Consider the following 23,419-nt stretch of genomic DNA (forward strand, 5'->3'; position numbering starts at 1 on the left):
CTGCGGGCATCGGTTTGTGTTTTCGGTTAAACTGCTTTGATTTTACAAGCAATGATTGGGATACGGCGTTAATTTTTTTCCGGGATTATCAATCTAAATGAATGCACTGACTAATAATGTAAATTGTTCAAACTCAAACTTTCGATTTTAATGGGGCACATCAGATTTATACTGGGGCACGTGCCCCAGTAAAAAGGGTCTAACAACGCCCCTGCCATTACCGTGTCTGACAGCTCTCTTTCTGCAAGTCAAGATTCACAAAGTGTTTCTGACTGGCACTTCAGCCAATTAAATTACATCATCTTGTCTCGCAGGCTCGAGGGCGCATTGGATAACTTGAAAATGTATTTTTCACTTTTCTGGGCGACGAACAATAATACAAATGAGTTTTGCAAATATATTGTGCAAAATATTTTTTCGGAATCGATCCAAATTACAGCACAAAGGAGTTCGCTAAAATATTGGTGGGGACAATTTTGTCATCTTAAAATATTGGTGGGGACTAGTACCTAGCGTCCCCCCCTAAATCTACGCCCATGATTAAGACCCAACCATGAAGTGCAAATGTAGAAACCATAGATATCCTCTGTGTGGTCAGAAATACGACTCTACCGGCAGTTTCAGTTGGCTTTCCTGGTGCGTGTTTGTTTGGTTGCCACGGTGATGGCGCAGCTGCGATCGCTAACGACCTAGGCAGAGAATAACATACATTTACCTAGCATCCACACCTCAAACAAGTTAACCTAGACGCATATTTTCCCAGACCCAAGACTCTGCCGAAACCAGAGATGTCCTTAATATAATTTCAACGTTAAATTATTTATTCCGATTATATAGTTATAAGAAGATGCAAAGGGGGGCTTGTTTGTGTGTGTGGGTGTGATGAGGAGGTAGGCTATTTGGGAAATAAAACTCCCGCAGGCTCCCATTCATAACGACCAATTAGCATCCGCGAGTCCGGGAACAGGTGTCTTTCTCTGAGATCTTAACACTGCTTCCGCTCTCCCCCCTCGCTGGCCCCGGTTTATCATCCCGAGTCCTGCAGCCGACCGGAGAAGAAGCATGGAGTGGGGCATAGCGCCCTTCCATTCCCTACGTCTACAAGGACATCGGCGTCTTACGGTAGAAGGCTTCAGTTATGCCTCCCACCGTGGTCTCGTCTGTCTCTGCGCCGTCTGATATGTCCGTTCTGTCACTGATGTCGTAGCGCGCTGTGAGGTGAGGACGAGATCGGGATGCGCTGCCGACAACAACAAAACAAGAACAACAACGACCTGAAAGATGAAATGCTTCTCCAGATACCTGCCGTATCTCTTCAGATCGCCCGGTATTATCCAGTCCTCCAGCTGTCACACCGAAGGTAGGCTGTGTTTGTGATTGGGCATTAGGTTAGGTTAGTTGGTGATTATTTATAAAAGGGAAGCAGAAAGTGCAGGAGAGTGGACAAGGATAGTCAGTAGATTTGCTACTAACAGGCAGACACACGCCATGTGGTAGTCCAACAGTCTTGACAGTAATGGAAGGAATGAGGAAAGAGAAAAGTGTGGTGGGGAGGAAAGGAAATATGTGGTGAGGGGAGACGAGACAGCAGAGGAGTGGAGAGAAAAAGAGCAGACAGTGGAGAAGAGAGGAGAGGGACAGAGAGTGGATGAGAAGAGTGAAGGAGAAAAGAGGAGGAAAGTGGAGGAGAAGACAGGAGAGTGGAGGAGAAGGTCAAGGTCACATCGCGTGTTTACATCATCATATGACATGATACTACAGCCTACTGTCTTGTTAGCCAGATTTCAGACTTTATAACAGAGCTTCTCTCTTTCTCTCCCTCCCTCTCTCTGTCCTTCTCCCCCCCCTCACTCACTCTCTCTCTCCTCTCGCTCTTGCTCTCTTCTCTCTCTCTCTCTCTCTCTCTCTCTCTCTCTCTCTCTCTCTCTCTCTCTCTCTCTCTGTGTCTCTCTTTCTCCTTCGCTCTCTCAAATCAATGGAAAAAGCTATTTGGGGAGTACATAAGGGTGTGTTTGCTGTGTGCGTGTGTGTGTTTGTGTGCGTGCTAAAAGCAGTAATCTGTGGCTGATGTCTGCATCCTTTGTGAGTAGTGATTGATTCAGCAGGGGTCCTTCATCCTGCTGTCTGGTATATACTGGAGGTCATTCCTTCTCCCCTCCCCCCCTCTGTCCCTCCATCCCTTTCTTTCTTTATCCCTCTGTCTCCCTCCACCCCCACTCCCCTCCATTTATCCCTTTTCCTATTCCCCACCTCTCACCCAATCACACATTTTTTGATCTTCCCCTCCATTAATTTATGATTCTCTCAATTAATAAATAAATGCTAAATAAATGCTACATCCTCCTTCATCCATTTATTCATCCATTGATTTATTTATCCATTCATCCATCCGTCCAATGGGATCATCTGGAGGAGAAGATGATTCCGAAATCTGATCACTCCATCTTCTCTCCTCTTCTTCCTCTCGTTCTCTTCTCTTCCTTCCATCCTCCTGTCCTCCCCTTCTCATATCCTCTCTTTCCCCTCTCCTCCCCTCCTTTCCTCCCATTCTCCCCCCTCCTCCTCCAGGTGGGTGACTGTGTTCTCAGCTTGTCGAACACGCATTAACATCAGGCAGGGCATTACAGGGCAGTCCTGCTGGCAGTGACTCAGCCAAGAGGACACACAGACACACATGCAAGAGGACAAACACACACACAAGGACACACACACACAGAAGAGGACAGGACAGCAGGGCATTATGGTGTTAAACAGGAAGCACTCTTCACAGATTCTAGAAAGAGAAGCTCCAGTTTCCTCTGTCTGCAAGCACTTTCCCCTCATTGATTGTGTGTGTGCATGTTTGTGTGTGTGTACAAGCATGTGGGTGTCTGTGAGAGAAATAGAGAGAAATTACTTCTCGAGACTGAGAGTGATACGGGCACTTATCAGCAAGCTGATGCCCAGTTGTTATTGAGCAGAAACAAGGCTTGTTTCTACAGTGACAGGGGTGTGGTTTTCTAGTGTTTTCTAGTGACCTACTGTTTAACGCAGAAGAGAGAATCACCGATACAGTGAGGACCTGTGTGTAACTGGTGTAATTGCTCAGTATGGCCAGTAAGTGGCGGTATATGTTTACAGATGATCCCACAAAGTGTGTGTGTGTTTACGTTTATGTGCCAGACTGCGGCTATTTATAAATATTTCTTTAAATAAAAAATTATTATACCATGAAGTGTTCACACGATTTTACAGTGACAGTAGAATCTTGCCTTAAAGAAGTGTGAGTGAGTTTGTGTCTTTGTGTGTGCAAATGTGTATTGTCAGTTGCCATAGCGATGGTTAGATCAGTGGTGGTTGACCAAGCATGGTGTTTGTGTGTGAGTGAGTATGTGTGTGTGTGTGTGTGTGTCAGAGGGAGGTTAATATCAGGGCAATATGGTTTGCTCACGGCATTCAGACTCTCTAAACGGTCACCTGTCGTTGCCACGGCAATAACGCCCTCTGAGGGGAGAGGGAATGATGTTTCCTTGTGATGGCTAAAGGCATGCTGGGAACCCACACGCACCCACTCACACATATTGCTGGTTTGGGAGGGTTGCTGCCACTGGAAGTCTCTTTCTCTCTCCTTCTCCCCTCCATCCCGCCCAAGTGTCTTGGCTTTGAAAGAGGTCCCATTTAAACCTCAGGATAATAGTCAAGGTCTGAGTGACAGAGTTGAGAGAGAAAAGCAGAAACAGATGGAATGTTAAAAGAGAAAAGGGGGAGAGAAACAGAATGGAGACAGAGAGACGATCAGGGAAGACGATCAGGGAAGTGCTGTAATCATCATGAAGATCTATAAGATTATAGATAATCCTCCACAGGCTGCCTTTAATCCCCCTGCTTAATCCAATTACTGTTCTCTCTTTCCCTCTCTCTCTGTTTCTCTGTCTCTCTCCACCTCTCTACCAGTCTTTGTCTCTCCATCTCTCTCTCTTTCCTCCCTCTATCTCCTTGCTTCTTTCTCTTTCCTCTGTGTTTGTTATTCCTTCACATCCCTAAATTATTTCATCTCTGTATTAATATTCCTTTGATTTTCCACAGACCTGCCTTTCCTTACTCCCTTTCTTTCCTTCCTTTCCTTCTCCACTGCATTCTTCCCTCAGTGACCCAGGGCTGTCAGCTGTGGTGGTGTGGGGAGCAGGCAGAGTGATCATGTTTGTGTGTGTGTGTGTGTGAGAGACTGTGTAAGCCCTCCTTTTCCACCCCCCACCCCCCCACACACACACACTCTTTCTTCTCCTCCCCTCCTCTTCCAGCTCACAATTCTATTTAGAGAAAATTAGGACAACTGTGTCAAGGTAGACTGTGTGTGTGATTAAGGCAGTTATTATTGACCTGTGTGTCTCCACAGGCACTGCCTGTCCTCTCAGGACAACAAGTTATACAAAGATGTTAAATAACCTAGTCCCATTCATCCACACACTACACCCATTAACACACATACACACACACAATGAGTGATATACGCACACGCGCGCGCACACCTGCGCGCACGCACGTCACACGGAGTGATGCTGACGCAGGTCGACATAGCCAAGCTGTCGGGGCGGAGCCAACAACGCACTGCGTGAGAGAGAAGCGGGTGGCAACAGCATCCGTAGAGTATTACCCGGTGCCCGTACTGTCTGGCGACCGAGTGACACGTCGAGCATTAGAACGGACAGAACAGCGAGACTGAGTCACCGAGCTCCGGTGCCAACAGACTTATGGACGGACGCATCACGGATAAGAACCCACGCCGCTGTCATTGCTGTTAGAGCTTTACATGTAGAATTGTGGACATCCCCGCTGGTTTTTCTCTCCGCTTGTATTCATAGCCGGTAGGCTACATCGAGTCGAGGACCGCGCGCTTTCACCTCAGCATCCTCCGTTGCCGTTGAACCGCTGGAACCATGACGACCAACGCGCAGCTCGCGCCTTCCAGTCGCTGAGGGATGTTTTAGTACTATGGATACTTCTTCCTTCTTTTCTGAACATGAAAATAAAAGCGTCACAAATGGACGAAGAGACCGACAACCGCAAAATCAACAACGGCTTTCTCCGGGACCACAACTATGCAACAGAAGGTAAAGGCTGAACGTTTCGAGTGAATCCGTAGCCGGCATTAAAACCCACGGCGGCGTGTGTTTAAAAAAAAAAAATGGGTCTCAGTTGGCAGTGTGTGGGAATGCAGTGTTGAGCTGATTCGTCGGTGTTTCGCAGCTCGTTGTGTTAATGCAGTCTTTCCGGTCTGCTATAAAGGTTCAGCAATAAGTGGCCTAAGTATAAAGGCCTGTTATACAAGCAGAAGTACACGTTAAGTTCATTGTCACAGCACGCACGCACACGCGCGCGCGCACACACACACACACACACACAGCGGTTGTGTACTCCTCCGCGTTGTGTATTGTTGGCACCAGTTGTATGTAACAGACATGGTCTTGCTCCATCAGAGGTACACTTGGCCAATGTTTGTCCCTCGCTGGTATCGAACCTGCCACCTCTGGCATCCTAAGCGCGACCACTACCAGCTACGCCAACGAAAAGCTGGCCATTGATTGACGCTACATACAACTGGTGCCATCAACATACAACGCACGAGGAGTACACAACCGCTACACCCACCCACCCACCCACCCACCCACGCACACTCTCTCTCTCTCTCTCTCTCTCTCTCTCTCTCTCTCTCTCTCTCTCTCTCTCTCTCTCTCTCTCTCTCTCTCAGCTCAGGTTAAGCGTATTTCTGACTGTGACCTCGGCGGACCCATCTCCTTACCCACTGACCTACAAACACACGTACACAAGCAGCGCCCCCCTCCTCCCACGACCATCCTCAGAGACTAGACACCTGCTAGTGCCTGCTAACACCCCCTCCGCCCCCTCTCCTATGCCACTGCCCCATGGTAACACACTTCTTCATCCACCCAGACAGGCAGTGGATGCTTTCTCAAAGCCAGTCTGAGAAAAGAGGAACACATTAATAATGACAAGTGGATCTTCAATAAAAATGTTTTTCCCCTGTCTGCTTCAGGCCCTAGGAAAGCAGACGGGCAGACAGGAAGGCAGACAGACAGACTTTGTGTTTTTAGAGGGGAAAGACAGACTGTGTCATATGGTGATTTTCTCTAATGAGATCTCAGCTTCTTAGTTTTTAGCAAGCTGAGCCTCTCCTATCCACAACTATTCCCCTCCATCCCCCTGCCCTCCCCTGCGCCCTCTCTCCCTCCGTCTGCCCTCCCCCGCACGCTCCCTCCCTCCCCTCCCCTGCCCTTCCCTGCCATGCCTCCCATGAAACACATCTGAGCAGTAGTGTGCCTGTTTGCAATGATTTTTTTCTTCCAGCAACTGGTTCCTGCTAGATCAAATAGAAGAGAGATGGAGAGATAGTGATATAAATGGAGGAAAGAGGCAAAAAAGATGAGAAGAGAAGAAGATAGAGTGAAAGGGAAAGATGTAGAGAAGTTTAGCGTGAGATACTGGGAGAAGGTGTTCAAAGTAAACACAGCACAAACACACTGTATTAGCCAGGGACGTGACCTACATTCAGTTGCTGTTTTTCTTTCAAAACGAAATCTGCTCCAATCTGAGTGCTCTTCTGTTATGGTATATGTGTGTGCTCTTCTTTTATGGTGTGTGTGTGTGTGTGAGGGAGTCAGATGGCTGAGCGGTGAGGGAGTCGGGCTAGTAATCTGAAGGTTGCCAGTTCGATTCCCGGCCGTGCCAAATGACGTTGTGTCCTTGGGCAAGGCACTTCACTCTACTTGCCTCGGGGGGAATGTCCCTGTACTTACTGTAAGTCGCTCTGGATAAGAGCGTCTGCTAAATGACTAAATGTGTACTGTCTATGTTCATGTTTGCATTGCTGTATGTCAGGATTAGATCCACAGATGCTGTGTTTTCAACACTCATCTTCAACGGTTGATTTTGGTGGGCAATGTGGAATTATCCTTTCAATATTCATATGTTTGGACGTGTGTCAAGTGTGTGTGTGTGTGCATGTGTGTCTACCGCAGGAACATGCTGATTGGAGTGGATATTTTTATGGAACTGGGAATCCCTATAGAATTCCTTTTGTGTGAATGAAAGGAGTGTGTGTTTGCATAATCAAGACACTAATTTAGAGGTCAGGGTCTATGGATGTGTGTGTGTATGTGTGTGTGAGTGAGGATCAGACTTGGATAGATCTCATTCCAGAGGCTGGATGCCTTAGGTAACAAGGTAGCTGGTGAGGCAGGAGAGATAACAGTAGAGGTAACAGTAGAAACAGCAGTAAAAGCAACAGTAGAGTTCATTGTGTAATGCTGGCCTGTCTTGCTAGCCTGCTAATCTGTCTGCTCTCCTCGTCTCCACGGTGATAAGCCCTTGAACAATGGTTTGGCCCTGGACGACAGGAAACTCTCCCTCCTCATCATCCTCGTCCTCCTTGTCCTCCTTCTTCTCCCCCTCCCCCCTACTCCTCAGAATCCTCATCCCCCTTTTCACTCCTCCTTTCTCCAACTGCCCCCTCCACCCTCTCCTCCACCTCTCCCACTCCTCTTCTTCCTCACCCCTTCCCTTCTCCTCCCTCCCTCCCTCCCTCCCTCCCGTCTCCCCCTCCTCCACCTTCTTGCCAGTTAGGCAGGATGAGTAGCAGAGCCCCATGGTGCAGCTCCAGTGCCTGTTAGACTGTGAGGCAGGATAGTTAACATCGGACTACTCACCCCTGAGTGAGAATAACAAGAGAGAGAGAGACACTGAGGAGGGGGAAGAAAGAGGGCATGGGGGGGGGGGGGGGGTGCTGGAGGAGCAGGGGATCTCGGAAGAAAGCATATGGGGCAGTGGAGTTGTGTGTGTGAGGTGGGTGTGGGGGTGGGTGTGTGACCCTCTGTTGTTGGCTCATTAAATGTAGATTGCTGACTCCTTCTTATATTATAACAGTTCCCTATCCTCCCCCTTTCTCTCCATCCTTCCCCTCTCCCCCCCCCCCTCCACTCTCTACTGGCCTAGAGCACTTTGCACACCCACTCTGAGCTCTCTCTTTGTAACACACACACACACACACACAGATACACAAACTTACACACACACTGCTTGTTCTGTGTTGTTGCTTTGGTTTGGGGGGGATGGGGGGCGGGGCGGGACAGAGTAACACAAAGTAATGAGCGGATATCGCTCATTTTGAAAAAACAAAAAAAACAACGTAGTTTGACGACGTAGTTAAGGCGGCAGGGATGTGTTGCTTAGGCGGCCGCCTTCACTGCAAAGTAAGTAAGTAAGTAAGTAAGACTTTATTTATATAGCACATTTCATACAAGAATTGTAGCTCAAGGTGCTTTACATAAAATCAATAAAAACAATAATACAAGTGATAAACAATCCATCCATCCATCCATCATCTTCCGCTTGTCCGGGGGTCGGGTCGCGGGGGCAGCAACCTAAGCAGGGAGGCCCAGACTTTCCTCTCCCCGGCCACTTCCACCAGCTCTTCCTGGGGGACCCCGAGGCGTTCCCAGGCCAGCCGAGAGACATAGTCCCTCCAGCGTGTCCTGGCTCTTCCCAGTGGGACGTGCCCAGAACACCTCACCAGGGAGGCGTCCAGGAGGCATCCTTATCAGATGCCCGAGCCACCTCAACTGGCCCCTCTCGACGTGGAGGAGCAGCGGTTCTACTCTGAGCCCCTCCCGGATGACCGAGCTTCTCACCCTATCTCTAAGGGAGAGCCCGGACACCCTGCGGAGAAAACTCATTTCGGCCGCTTGTATTCGCGATCTCGTTCTTTCGGTCACTACCCACAGTTCGTGACCATAGGTGAGGGTAGGAACGTAGATCGACTGGTAAATAGAGAGCTTCGCCTTTCGACTCAGCTCCTTCTTCACCACAACGGACCGATGCAGAGCCCGCATCACTGCGGACGCCGCACCGATCCGCCTGTCGATCTCGCGCTCCATCCTTCCCTCACTCGTGAACAAGACCCCGAGATACTTGAACTCCTCCGCTTGGGACAAGATCTCCTCCCCGACCCGGAGATTGCACTCCACCTTTTTCCGGTCGATAACCATGGCCTCAGATTTGGAGGTGCTGATTCCCATCCCAGCCGCTTCGCATTTGGTTGCGAACCGCTCCAGTGAGAGCTGGAGGTCACGTCCCGATGAAGCCAACAGGACCACATCATCCGCAAAAAGCAGCGACCCGATCCTGAGGTCCCCAAACCGGACCCCCTCAACGCCCTGGCTGCGCCTAGAAATTCTGTCCATATAAGTTATGAACAGAATCGGTGACAAAGGGCAGCCCTGGCGGAGTCCAACCCTCACCGGGAACAAGTTCGACTTACTACCGGCAATGCGGACCAAACTCTGGCACCGGTCGTACAGGGGCCGAACAGCCCCGATCAGGGAGTCCGGTACCCCGTACTCCCGGAGCACCCCCCACATGAGCCCCCGAGGGACACGGTCGAACGCCTTTTCCAAATCCACAAAACATGTGTAGACTGGTTGGGCGAACTCCCATGCACCCTCCAGAACCCTGCCGAGGGTATAGAGCTGGTCCACAGTTCCACGGCCAGGACGAAAACCACATTGCTCCTCCTGAATCCAAGGTTCGACAATCCGACGGACCCTCCTCTCCAGCACCCCTGAATAGACTTTCCCAGGGAGGCTGAGGAGTGTGATCCCCCTAAAGTTGGAGCACACCCTCCGGTCCCCCTTTTTAAAGAGGGGAACCACCACCCCGGTCTGCCAGTCCAGAGGCACTGTCCCTGATGTCCACGCGATGTTGCAGAGTCGTGCCAACCAAGACAGCCCTACAACATCCAGAGCCTTAAGGAACTCCGGGCGGACCTCATCCACCCCAGGGGCCTTGCCACCGCGGAGCTTTTCAACCACCTCGGCGACCTCAGCCCCAGAGATAGAAGGGCCCCCCCCAATGTCCCCAGACTCTGCCTACACGTCGGAACGCATGAATTAACTTCTCTGCATCATTTTGGTTTATGAATGATCGTACCTTTGCTATATTCCTCAGGTGAAAGAAAGCTGTTTTGGTCACTTTATTAATGTGAGAGTTGAAATTCAAATCTGAGTCCAGGATTACACCGAGACTCGTCACCTCTGGTTTAAGACAGGGGGTTAAGCCTCCAAGATTCTTAATAAGCATCTCTCTTTTGGATTTGGGGCCACATAGTAGGACTTTGTTTTTGTCTTCATTTAATTTAAGAAAGTTATCATTCATCCATTTGTTTATTGCCAACAGGCAGTTGGTAATGGAATTGATGGCCGTTGCATCGTTGGGTTCAGTGGATATATATAGTTGTGTGTCATCCGCATAGCTATGGAAATCTATGTTATGTTCTCTGATTATGTCGCCGAGTGGTAACATATAAAGAGAAAAAAGTAATGGACCTAAGCAGCTTCCTTGAGCAACCCCGTAGCAGTTCTCATGTTTCTTGGACCTATGGTCACCTAAACTAACATAAAACTTCCTTCCTGTGATATATGATTTCAGCCAGTTCAATACACTATCCGTGAACCCAATAAGCTTTTCCAGTCTATTGATTAGGATGTCGTGATCAATTGTATCAAATGCTGCACTGAGATCTAACAGGATAAGGATAGAGACTTTATTTGCATCAGAGTTTAGTCTGAGGTCGCTAATTATTTTGGTGAGACCAGTTTCAGTACTGTGATATTTCCTGAAACCTGACTGCGAGACTTCCAGGATGTTATTTTCTTCAAGAAAAGAATTTAATTGGACTAAAACTATCTTTTCCAGTACTTTACTAATAAATGGAAGGTTTGATATTGGTCTGTAATTTGCAAGTAGACTTATCCAATTTGGGTTTCTTTAATAGGGGCTTTACAACAGCTGTTTTGAAGGCATCTGGGAAGACGCCAGTTCTAAGGGATGTGTTTATAATCTCTAGCACCGGACCTGAGACACTATCAAACACTCGCTTAAAGAATGTTGTGGGTATAGGATCAATATCTGAGGTTGTGGAGTTAGATTCGCTGACAATTTTGGAAAGTTCACTAAGTGTGATACAGGTAAATGTGCTCATGGTTATGTTGCAGAATCTACTGATGTCAGTTTCGACCCCACTATTAATAATACTCGCTCTGATCAAAGTTATTTTGTTCTTGAAGAACAAAGCAAGCTCTTCACATTTAACTACTGAGGATGGAGGTGGAGCAGGGACAGTGTTTAGCAGCTGGTCAATGGTGGAGAAAAGAACTCTGGAATTTCTGGCATTTTCTGTAATAATGTTGGAGAAATATTCTCTCCTTGCTAGACGGATGGTTTTGTTATAGGTGGTTAGTGTATCTTTGTAGATATTGTAGTGGATAGTGATCTTTGTTTTCCTCCATTTTCTCTCTGCTGCACGGCATTTTCTTTTCGTTTCACTAACATTTTTATTTCTCAGCCATGGGGAGGTTCTGCTTGTGCACTTCTTTTTGGTTTTCAGTGGTGCAACAGAGTCTAACACAGATAATAGTGCATCATTGAGGTTCTCTACCATTTCATTCAGAGAGAAATCATGGTTAGTCGGCTCATATAGAGCAAATTGTTCAGAAAATGTCATCATAGCTGTATCGTCTAAATATCTTCTATGGACTAAGAAATCTTTTTTGGTTTTTGTTAGGATAATTTCCACATTAAAAAGTATATAATGATGGTCTGAGAGGGGTAGATCAGTTATTGAAATATTATTGATATTTAGTCCAGTTGTTATCACTAGATCTAGTGTGTTTCCGTGCCGGTGTGTTGGGTCTGTTATGTGTTGAGTTAGATTGAAACTGTCAAGGAGATTTAAGAGCTCAATGGTTCTTGGGTCTGCTTTTTTATTTACTTGGATATTTAAGTCTCCGTTTAAAAGTGCTGCGTGAAACTATGAACAACCAAGAACCAGGAAGAATTAGGAACAACCAGGAACAAACCTTTAGATACAGTCATGTGCATCTCTCTCTCACTCACACACACACACATTCACCCTCTTCTAGCACTGGCGTATGTCAGTAATAAAGGTTGAAGAGTCGCAGGAATCCAGAGTGCAAAGTAATGGAGACTAATGTGTGTGTGTGTGAATATATATGTATGTGTGTGTCAGCAGAATAACTCTCCCCTGTATTGCCAGTGTTGCCCTGAGTCAGCATCGAGAGTGCAGAGCTAGTGAACGACAGTCAGCACTGCCCTGGTCCATTTCTACACTACAATACACTTCTCCCTCTCTCTCTTTTTATCTCTTTATTTAGCCTGCTGTCTCTCTCTCTATTTCTTTCCATCTCTTTCTTTCACCTTGTCTTTTTTTCCTCTTTCTCTTCTCTTCCTCTGTCTCAATGTCTGTCTGTCCTTTCTCTCTCTCTCTCTCTCTCTCTCTCTCTCTCTCTCTCTCTCTCTCTCTCTCTCTCTCTCTCTCTCTCTCTCTCTCTCTCTCTCTCTCTCTCTCTCTCTCTCTCTCTCTCTCTCTCTCTCTCTCTCTCTCTCTCTCTCTCTCTCTTACTCTCTCTCTCTCTGTCATTCTCACAATTGATGTATGTCCCCTTCTCCAAGCTGCAGTGCTGCAGCAAAGCTTCCTGAAATAACTATCCTGCTGGAGTGTGTTTGTGTGTGGGCTGCCCCCCCCCCCTCATTGATGCTGCTCCTGCAGTATCTTCTTGTGCCAAGCCTCACAGCCCCGAGGCCCCCCCGCCCCGCCCTACTGGCCCCCCCTCACTCCTCCAGTGTTAGTTATGAACAGAGTTATCTCTCTGTTTCCCCCCGGGGGCTCCCTTATTATTCCTCAGAAATGAACTCCCTCTGGAGTTTCAGTACAGTGGGGTGTCCCCACTCACTCTACGAGAAACGGGGGGGGGGGGGGGGGAGAAGTGTATTGTGTTTTTATATATTTATTTGTATTTAAAGGGACAACGCACATTAATCAACATGAGCACAGAGTTCAACATGTAAATGTGCCAAATTTAGCCATACATGCTCGTTTTCATCTGCAGTCCCTAGCAGGTTGATGGCTTAGATAAGTTACAACAACATTTAGATATTCACTTGGGTGTTTGTCCGATTTGTTTGAGAACCTGCTACTGTCCCCCCCCACACCCCCCAAAGAGCTGTTAGGGGGGGCCAGTATAATTATGACCACCTGCCTCTCTCTTTCTCTGTCTCACACACTCCGACGCCAGGACATGGCACCATGAAAGTGGTTCTGATAGCTGGAGATCACAGCTGTCCTGTGATCTGTGCAGGAGAGAGATGACATGTTCTGGTGTCTTCATGGTCCTGAGTGAACACACACACACAACAATCCATATTACTTGTCCTTTGTCTGTTTATATATTGTATGTGTATATATATATATATATATATATATATATATATATATATATATATATATATATATATATATATATATATATATATATATATATATATATATATATATATATATATATATATATATATATGTGTGTGTGTGTATATATTTTTTATTTAACATGTATGTTTGAAAGTTTTTTTGTGATTGTGTTTTTTCATTGCAATACCTGTACAAAACATGCAATCCATTGATTGAGTGTGTGGGAGGGAGGGAGAAAAGAAGGCAGGGGATTACCTAAAACAGTTAAGATACTTAGAGCAGCAAGTCAACTTAAAAAGACACTGTCAGCCGAATCGGGTTCATCGGGTCGATGAACCCGAAGTCCTGGTATTACATACAAACACACATGGATTTGGCTTTGGGAAAGTTGCGAGAAGGTTTTTGGAAGGTTTTTAGTAGGGAATATTTGTATAGAATGTGCCAGAATAGAATAGTGTTCGAATATCTCCTCCGCTTACCCCTCCTCTCCACTACACCCACTCGTTTAGCAATTGGGTTGTCATGGAAACCATCTTCTTAACTCTCCTTCAGACACAAACAGAAAACCCACATAGGTAAAAAAAAGGAATAGATATCCATGCTCTGTCTCTTTCCCTCTCCCTTACTCTATGTTGGAGTGGTTCTCTCCCCCCCCCTTCTATTGTCCTCCTTTAAAACTACGTTTTTTTTTCTCCCTCTCTCTTCTCTGGGGGCAAACAGACGTATTTAGTTTTTTGTTTCATTTCTTACATGTTTAGTATTTGAGTCATTGTGATGTGTGTATGTCTGTGCCAAAAGGTGTGTGTGTGTGTATGTTTCAGAGTGGCATGCTGCCACTTCTGGTACAGAAGACTGACAGTCACACCGACGTTGGAGGAACCATCACACACATACATGACCTGTCTGCCATCTTTAATAGCCAAGGGCTGAGCGGTTGTGAGAGAAATGGTGTGTGTGTGCGTGTGAGAGTGTGTGAGACGGTGAGTTTCTGCGAGGGAAAGAGTGAGTTTTTGTATACATTGGTGCCTGTGTGTGAGAGAGTGAGTATATGTCGGTGCATGTGTGTGGGAGTGAGTTTGTGTGTGCGTGTGAGAATTAGAGAGAGTTTGTGTGTTGCGTTGCATGTGATGGATATTAGCATATGAATTGAGCTAGTGACAGACAGGGTAGCAGGGGGTCGGGGTGGGGTTGGGGTTGGGGAGGGGCATGTACTGGTGGGGTGATGATGGAGCCTGTGTGTGTGTTTGGGGGGGGGTATTGTGGAAGATGTAGATGATCCCCCCCACTCTACCCCCTCTGGCCTTTCATTATTTTTGTGAAGAGAGGAGCTTTTGGCTTTGATTATGGTACTGCAGTCTACACACTGCTATCATTGTATGTCTCTCTATCTGTCTGTCTCTCTGTGTCTGTCTGTCGATCTTTCTGTCTATCTGTGTGCCTGCCTGTCTTAGTATCAGTCTGTTTGTCCGTCACCCTGTCAGTCTGTCTTTACTGCACTGTAATCTAGATATAAAGCTGTTGATATTAAAGTCTGACATGACTAACATGTCCCCCCCCCCCCTCTCTCTCTTTCTCCAGCGGACATCATCTCCACAGTGGAGTTCAACCCTACAGGAGAGCTGCTGGCCACAGGGGACAAGGGAGGCAGGGTGGTGGTGTTCCAGAGAGAGCAAGAGGTGGGTCATGATGGGTCTCTCTCTCTACCCCTCTTCTCTCTCAACCTGCCTCTCAGTCTTTCTCTCTGCCTCTCACTTCCTCTCTCTCTCTGTCTGCTTTGTTCAGAGTGGGAGGTATTATAGAGAGATTACCACACTCCAAGGGAGCCCTAGACACACACACACACACACACACATACAGAATCGCACACTAGGGACCACAGAGAAGGTTGAAAGAACCAGGTTGTCTAGCTGGCTGAGTGGCTGGTTGGTTTTGTGAACTGGATATTTGACTGTAGATCTCTTCTCACTGTGTGTGTGTGTGTGTGTGTCTCTCTGCAGAGTAAGAGCCAGCCTCACAGGAGAGGAGAGTATAATGTCTACTGCACCTTCCAGAGCCACGAGCCAGAGTTTGACTACCTGAAGAGTCTGGAGATTGAGGAGAAGATCAACAAGATTCGATGGCTTTCTCAACAGAACCACGCCTACTACCTCCTCTCCACCAATGGCAAGGCATCGCTACTACCGCACACACATATACATACATACACACCAAGGCCATGGAGTCAACATTGGGGGGGGACTAATTACATTTTTATTATTTCGGACAGCGTGCGTGGTTGCCTGTCGTAGCGTAGCACATAATTTTTTTTTTTTTATCAATATATTGGGGGGGACATTTTGACCAGATTTGAATATTGGGGGTGATGTGTCCCCCGCAATAGTATTATGATTACGGCCTTGATACACACACATGGGCCAGGACATGGCACCGCGAAAATAATACTGATTGCTGGGGATTACAGCTGTACTGTGATCTGTGCAAGAGAGATTAAGGGCCCTATCTTGCACCCAGCGTAATTGACTTTGTACACCGACTTTGTATCATTCCTATTTTGCACCCGGCGCACAGCGGACTTTTCCCTCCATAGACGCACGTCGGTAAATTAGGGAATGAATTTGCGCTCGTCGGGGCGGTTCAGCGAAAAAAGGAGGCGTGTTCCAGCGCAAAAGTTCCCTGGTGCTATTTTGCAGTTTCAAAAAACAATTCCGCCACAGACCAGGAAAAAGGTTGTCTAAAGTCAGTGGCACGTTATTCAGATGCTATTTTAATGGTGCATATGCTTGGCCCCAATGGCGGAGCCAGGGGGTGGCCGGGGGTGGCCACGGCCACCCCCCGTAGAATCTCGGCCACCCCATTGGCCACCCCAAGCACCACATCAGAGCGGTTAAAAGTTTTGACGGCTGTGGAAAAATGCGGAACCTTTCTCGCACCGCTAGTACACTGTCGGACCCTTTAGCCACGCGCAGCGCGCACACATCCTGTATTTGAATTAAACGGCTCAAGCATGGCCTGAGAATGCCTGTTACCACCTGACGCTTCGACCGGCACCTGCGGCTAAGTGAAGAAACGCAAAACAGAAAGGTATGATATCATAATGGATGTTGTTTTTGTCTTCTAATAACTGTGACTATCCCACCCATGACTATCTATTTTGCGAAGTTTAGAAGCAAGCTAGATCGGAGGAGAACATAGTAAACTGTTAAAATTGCTATATGCTATGCTGTATTTGATAACTACGTTGCCAGAACGTGTTATGATTGTGTCAGGTATATACAGTATGCATTTTGGATAGGTGTCATTAAAGAGGGAAAAATAATGAAGAGGAAGAAGGCAGACATAGCGTCCTTCTTCAGGGCAAGTGGAAAGAAGACAGCTAAGGCAAAGAATGAGGATGAGATGGAGAAAAAACAGGCAGAGAGTGAGGATGAGGAGCCCCCAGAGAGCAGCAACTTAAATGGACCTCCAGGTATACAGTATAGAGACTCACATATAGTACAGCTTGATATGATGTTATCTTATTTACAATTGGCTTAAAGTGTGTCTATTCATATACAGGTCAGGTTGAAAGTGCATTGTAAAACATATCAGTTAGTTTTTTCATTACATTAAAGTATGGCATATTTGTATTTGCTACCCAGAGACACTTTCACTAATATTATACTTTAGCTTATAGTGTGTTTGTTAAACACTATATAGCATGCATTATAAAACCTTTAGGAAAATTACCTGTACACCTTATTGTAATTATTTTAGATGTTTCTGAAAGATTGATTGAGAGCAGGACAGAAGAGTCCTCCCTGAGGAGTGGCCCCAGTGGATCCCCAGGTAAATTGTCAATCTTACATTGTATGTTGTACTCTTCTGCTAACTTTTCCATCGATATTGTCCACAAGTTTATATTGAATATGTTTAATGCTGTAGAAAATGAATTTTAATCTTTTGTATCTGTGAAATTGGATAGTGGATCATTACACCTTGTGGAAAATACTTTAAACACCTATTAATGTTTTTAATATATATATTTAGATTCCCACAGAGAAGATTCAGACAGCGAGAGAGAGGAGCCTCCAACAACGAGTGGCGGCCCAAGTGGACCTCCAGGTATACTCACTCTTTCACACATACTGGACACTTTAATGCTTGTCATATTTACATTTGTTGTAATTCAGCAAATTGTATTCAGGATGTTATTTTATTTATTTTCCTATTTCTATACATTAGCTCAGTATTTTATACTTTTTGTTATTTAAAGATAAATCCATATTGTGATCAGACTTGATTAAAAAAACATTGCACTTCTAATTTTGCATCCTTGTTTTGTATTCCTGATGATACACTGAGAGAATTGACTTGGCTTGTCGCCATAAACTGAGGACATCTCTACTATAAAATAGAGTACCTTACTGTCATTGCATATCTCTACAACCATTGTTCGACTCAGTCGTACAATACAAAAAAAAACACAAATAGCAATCGCTAAATCAACACAGTTTAAAACCAAGTATGAATACAGAATAAGTGTATTCTTTTTTTTCACCTGAATTCCGAATAATGTTGAGATGTTTCCTATATGTGTCTAAAATAGCTCTGCATCGCCTGGTGAGACACATGCTTGCCACCCAAAAATTATCACTGGCCCCATCCTGGCCACCCCAATGGAAATTCCCTGGCTCCGCCACTGCTTGGCCCGTGCGCACTGCTGGCGAGGCCAGGGTCTTCTTCCTGCGAAGCTGCGTTACATTGTTTTTATTTATTGTATGGCTGTGTTACATTTCTTCCATGTCAATGATTAAAAATATTTTCATGAGAAATCTCTATGTATCTGAACTTGATTTGTAACAATTGTGGCAATTTCTTCCCATTGGCAATTGGTTGCTTATCACAATGTTTGCTCATGTTTTGGCTTCCCGCAATGTTTTTTGTGGCTATCTCGTTGTTTATGAACATTGACCTATGCACTTTTTGTAAAACTCTCTCTTGGAAGTCGCTTTGGATAGAAGCGTCTGCTAAATGAATAAATGTAAATGTCATTTACACCCACGCCTGTTTAACCGAAGTAAATTTGGGTGGGTTTCTTCTCCCATCCCCATACAATGTCACTTCTCTATCTTTTACGGCCATGATGAGAACGTCGGTCTCCTCGGCTGTCAACGGCTCCTGGCGTGCGCCTGGCAAATCCGCCATTATAATAGCAATCCGCCATGGAACAGGCGCGCGTGCTCTTAAAGGGAATGTGAGATGACGCTCTGATTGGTTTATTGTTACGCCCAAACTACACCTATGAGTAATGTAGCTACTTCAGACCAACCCATTTTAGATTTGAGTCGGACGCAAATCATTTATCCCGCCGGTATAATGGCAACAGTGCCGTAGTCCCGCCCACAAAGTTACTTGCGTTTGATACTTGCGTTTCAGATCGTTAAAATATGGCCCTAAATGTTCATGTCTCTTCACGGTCCTGAGTGAACACATGCACGCACCTGGTATTTGTCAGGAGGTGTAATCAGGTTAATTGGAGTGTATTGATCTGAGATAATTCATCTGATAGTAGTTTATATCTCTGCCAACCCTTACTGGCCTGGCTCCAGCTAACTCAGCCGTCATTCATCCCCTCCTCTGCTCTCCTGTCCTCTCTGCTGCTCTCTTCTCCACCTCTCTCCCTTCCTCTCCTCTCCTAGATAAGACAGTCAAGCTGTGGAAGATCAGTGAGAGAGACAAGAGATCAGAGGGATACAACCTGAAAGATGAGGACGGACGTATACGAGACCCCAGCACCATCACTTCCCTCAGGGTGAGTGGGTATTTTTGTGTAGCTGTGTGTATCTCAATGTTGGCGCCGACATCAATTTTTTTTCCAAATATTTGTTTTCTCTGTCTCTCCTCCCCCCACCTACCCCCCAGGTGCCTGTGCTGCTATCCATGGACCTGATGGTTGAGGCCACACCCAGACGGGTGTTCAGTAACGGACACACCTACCACATCAACTCCATCTCCGTCAACTCCGACCTCCAGACCTACATGTCTGCTGACGACCTCAGAGTCAACCTGTGGGACCTGGAGATCACAAACCGTTGCTTCAGTATCCTTTCCACCTCTCGCCAACGCTACACGCTATAAACACACACTATGCTCACGCTACACGCTATAAACACATGCTAAGCACATGCTACATCTCTCTAATAATGCCAGAAATCTCTGTTTGTTTACACATACCAAGCGTTTTAAGTTTATGGAAGTCTAGCACAGCTTTTGGTGTGTGTCCCCAGAAACTGCTCTTGAGAAAAATGTTCCCCCCAAAGTTGATATCAGATTTTCGCCCCTTCCCTTGCCCCTTGCCCCAAACCACATAATCTCACTCTGAACTTTTGTTGAAACTTTTTATCGGGGCAGCCCGATAAAAACATATGCACACACTGCATACTATAAACACACTCTACACACGCTGCATACTATAAACGTACACGACACACATGCTACATGCTATAGACACAGCTAAACACGCTACACACACAGGCTACGCACAACTCCAAATTGTACGTTTCACAGCCCTCTGACTTTGGTGACTGTGGTGCTCCTGGGGTCATAGAGGTCAGTGAGGTCTCGTGGACCCAGAAATCCCTATTGATCCCTATTCAGATCAATAAAACCATGTGAAGTAGTTATCTCTGAGTTTCACCACAGATTTGGTTTACAGATGTGGGTTAACTGCACTCAGGATGCAGTTCTTATTGTGGTTGTAGTTTTGTGCAGTTTTTTTTTATATTAGGCTGATATTACTTGGATTTTAGGTAATGGCTTTTCTTCTTGTGGTTGTAATGTGTTGTAGTGTCATGGTTGTTATTGTGCCTGTTGGTGGTGTTGTGTTTGCTCGTGTGACAGTTTTTAATGGGGATGTTATTATGGTTGTTGTTTTTGATGCCATGGCTGTTGTTTGTGTGTTTGTTATTGTTGTTGTTACTGCTCCTTGACCTCCCCCCCAGACATCGTGGACATCAAGCCGTCCAACATGGAGGAGCTGACGGAGGTGATTACGGCTGCAGAGTTCCACCCCCAGCACTGCCACACCCTGGCCTACAGCAGCAGCAAGGGCTCCATCCGTCTCTGTGACATGAGGGCAGCCGCACTCTGCGACCAGCACTGCAAACGTGAGACTCGGGGTGGAGTGTGTGTCTAAAACTCTGTCTGTGTGTGTGTGTGTGTGTGTGGAGGGAGTGTGTGCGTGTCTTTGGGCTGGGTGGGTGGGGGCATTTGTGTGTGTGTGTGTGTTGTGGGTTTTGTTTTAAAGATACCCTCTCTCTGCTTATTTTGTTCCTCTTGTTCTCTGCCTCTTCATCCCCCTTTTATTTTGTCCCTGTCTATATTTCTGCATATCTCGTTCTCCTCCTCTCCTCTTTTTTTATCCCCCCCTCTCTCTGTTACCCCTTTCCATCCCCTTTTCTCTCTCCTTCTATCATCTCTCTCTCGCCTCCCTCCCTCTCCATCCCCTCTCTGTCCTCTTCTCCTTTCTCCCCCTCACTTCCTCCCTCCCTCCCCCCCTCTCTCCAGTCTTTGAGGAGCCAGAGGAGCCCAGTAATCGCTCCTTCTTCTCTGAGATCATCTCCTCGGTCTCCGATGTCAAGTTCAGCCACAGCGGACGCTACCTGATGACAAGAGACTACCTCACCATCAAGGTGTGGGACCTCAACATGGAGAACAAACCTCTGGAAACCTACCAGGTAATACACTGCACCACAACACTGTACATTACCAGGCAATACACAATACCGCAACACTACAGTACCACAACACTGTACATTACCAGGTATTACACCATACCTCAACACTGTACAGTACCAGGTAATACATGGTACCATAACACTGTAAATTACCAGGTAATACACCATACCACAACACTGCACAGTACCACAACACTGTACATTACCAGGTAATACACGGTACCATAACACTGTAAATTACCAGGTAATACACCATACCACAACACTGTACAGTACCACAACACTGTACATTACCAGGTAATACACGGTACCATAACACTGTAAATTACCAGGTAATACACCATACCACAACACTGCACAGTACCACAACACTGTACAGTACCAGGTAATACACGGTACCATAACACTGTAAATTACCAGGTAATACACCATACCACAACACTGTACAGTACCACAACACTGTACATTACCAGGTAATACACCATACCACAACACTGTACATTACTACAACACTGTACATTACCAGGTAATACACGGTACCATAACACTGTAAATTACCAGGTAATACACCATACCACAACACTGTACAGTACCAGGTAATACACCATACCATAACACTGTACATTACCAGGTAATACACCATACCACAACACTGTACAGTACCAGGTAATACACCATACCATAACACTGTACATTACCAGGTAATACACCATACCACAACACTGTACAGTACCAGGTAATACACCATACCATAACACTGTACATTACCAGGTAATACACCATACCACAACACTGTACAGTACCAGGTAATACACCATACCACAACACTGTACATTGAGTCTCATCTGAATCCACAACACTGTTTATTGAGGGTAGGTAAGCCATGTCTGATGGTACTAACCTGTCTATCAGTCTGACATTGTGTATGGATGTATTTTTGTGTGTGTGTGTGGTTGTATGTGTCGTCAGGTGCATGACTACCTGAGAAGTAAGCTGTGCTCGCTGTACGAGAACGACTGCATCTTCGACAAATTTGAATGTGTGTGGAACGGCTCTGACAGGTAAGTCAATCAAGTAGGCTGCAGGGGATTGTGGGTTGTTTATAAAAACCTGCTGATCAAGAAGGGTACAGGAAACCAACACAACAGTTTATTATAGACCCTGTAAACGGACCTTCTGTCTGACTGTCTTTTCTTTTTAAGTGTTTTTCCTAATTCTTTTTTCTCTCCTCCCTCATCCCCCCCTTGTCCCCTCCCTCCCCCTCTTCCCGCTCCCCACCACCCCTCTATCCCAGTGTGATCATGACGGGCTCCTACAACAACTTCTTCCGGATGTTCGACCGGGGCACCAGGCGGGACGTGACCCTGGAGGCGTCCCGGGAGAGCAGCAAGCCCCGGGCCGTGCTCAAGCCGCGCCGCGTGGGCGTGGGCGGGAAGCGTCGCAAGGACGAGATCAGCGTGGACAGCCTGGACTTCAACAAGAAGATCCTGCACACCGCCTGGCACCCCACGGAGAACATCATCGCCGTGGCTGCCACCAACAACCTCTACATATTCCAGGACAAGGTAAACTAGGCCACGCCCCCCCCCCCCCCCGGCGATGAGGTCGCCGCTTGACTGGAAGGTGGGGGCAAGACTTCTTTGCAAGCCCTCCTGGATGGGTTGTTGCCAAGAGACACGGATTGATTGACAGCTTCACAGCCCCTCCTTCCCCCTCCAGAGGTGGGGCTGGGCTGATGACATTTACTCAAGATGCACTGCAGCCAGGAGTCTGGCATGATGACCTGACCCCTATTGTTTGTTTATTTTTCCCTCTCAATTCCCTGGTGTTCGTAGCTGGACTGACTAGAGGACAAACAGGCAGAGAGAACGGGCAGCTTCCAGTAGGTTCTGTCTCCTTAAGAGGATTGAGACAATAATGGCCTGATCTGAAGCCCCCCAGCCCCTCCTACACTCATGGAGTCCTGAGACTGCTGCTGGTGTAAGCTACCCAGTATCAAACCCTGCTAGGCTTGACTGGCTGAAAATGCCTCACAAGCCAAATGACGAGTGTGTTTGGGCCGAGCCGGGACACCGACTCAGTCTACCCTGATGTGTTCTGGATGCTGTTGGGCTGAAGTGGGTTTCACACCTCTTCCATCCTTTCCTTTGCCTCTTCATTTCATCCTTTCATTCGCTCAACGACATATCTGATGACTTTGTTCCATAAGAGAAACCATGTGACCTGATTGTAGCAATGCTCGACTTTTTGTTCATTATTTTGTTTTCTAAAGAAATGTATAATAAAAACAACCTGACTAACCAGACTTCTCATGCATCTTGGTTGTTTTTGGTTACAACGCATTCACAGGAGCTCAAACATTTTACTTCAGTACATCTGTACTGAA

At 46.5% G+C, this 23,419-nt stretch overlaps 1 protein-coding gene and 1 long non-coding RNA gene across 3 annotated transcripts; both read left to right on the forward strand.

Annotated features, from left to right (window-relative positions):
- The first annotated feature begins 1,016 nt into the window (after positions 1-1,016).
- On the forward strand, positions 1,017-23,338 carry LOC134013620 (serine/threonine-protein phosphatase 2A 55 kDa regulatory subunit B beta isoform-like). Of its 2 annotated transcripts, none has more exons than XM_062453174.1 (9): positions 1,017-1,360; positions 14,897-14,994; positions 15,316-15,481; positions 18,997-19,109; positions 19,220-19,397; positions 20,299-20,463; positions 20,864-21,033; positions 22,003-22,094; positions 22,328-23,338. In XM_062453174.1, the coding sequence occupies exons 1-9, from the start codon at positions 1,282-1,284 to the stop codon at positions 22,605-22,607; spliced, it is 1,341 nt and encodes a 446-aa protein (XP_062309158.1). In that variant the 5' UTR covers positions 1,017-1,281; the 3' UTR covers positions 22,608-23,338. The 2 variants fall into 2 exon arrangements, with proteins under 2 accessions (XP_062309158.1, XP_062309157.1); XM_062453173.1 differs by lacking the exon at positions 1,017-1,360 and adding an exon at positions 4,543-5,090.
- Positions 16,124-17,458, forward strand: LOC134013926 (uncharacterized). Its single transcript, XR_009929000.1, has 3 exons — positions 16,124-16,784; positions 17,072-17,143; positions 17,345-17,458. It is a non-coding gene; the product is annotated as an uncharacterized LOC134013926 (long non-coding RNA).
- Positions 23,339-23,419: the final 81 nt, after the last annotated feature.

Source organism: Osmerus eperlanus, chromosome 27, assembly GCF_963692335.1.
Source record: "Osmerus eperlanus chromosome 27, fOsmEpe2.1, whole genome shotgun sequence".
NCBI classification, from domain to species: Eukaryota; Metazoa; Chordata; class Actinopteri; order Osmeriformes; family Osmeridae; genus Osmerus; species Osmerus eperlanus.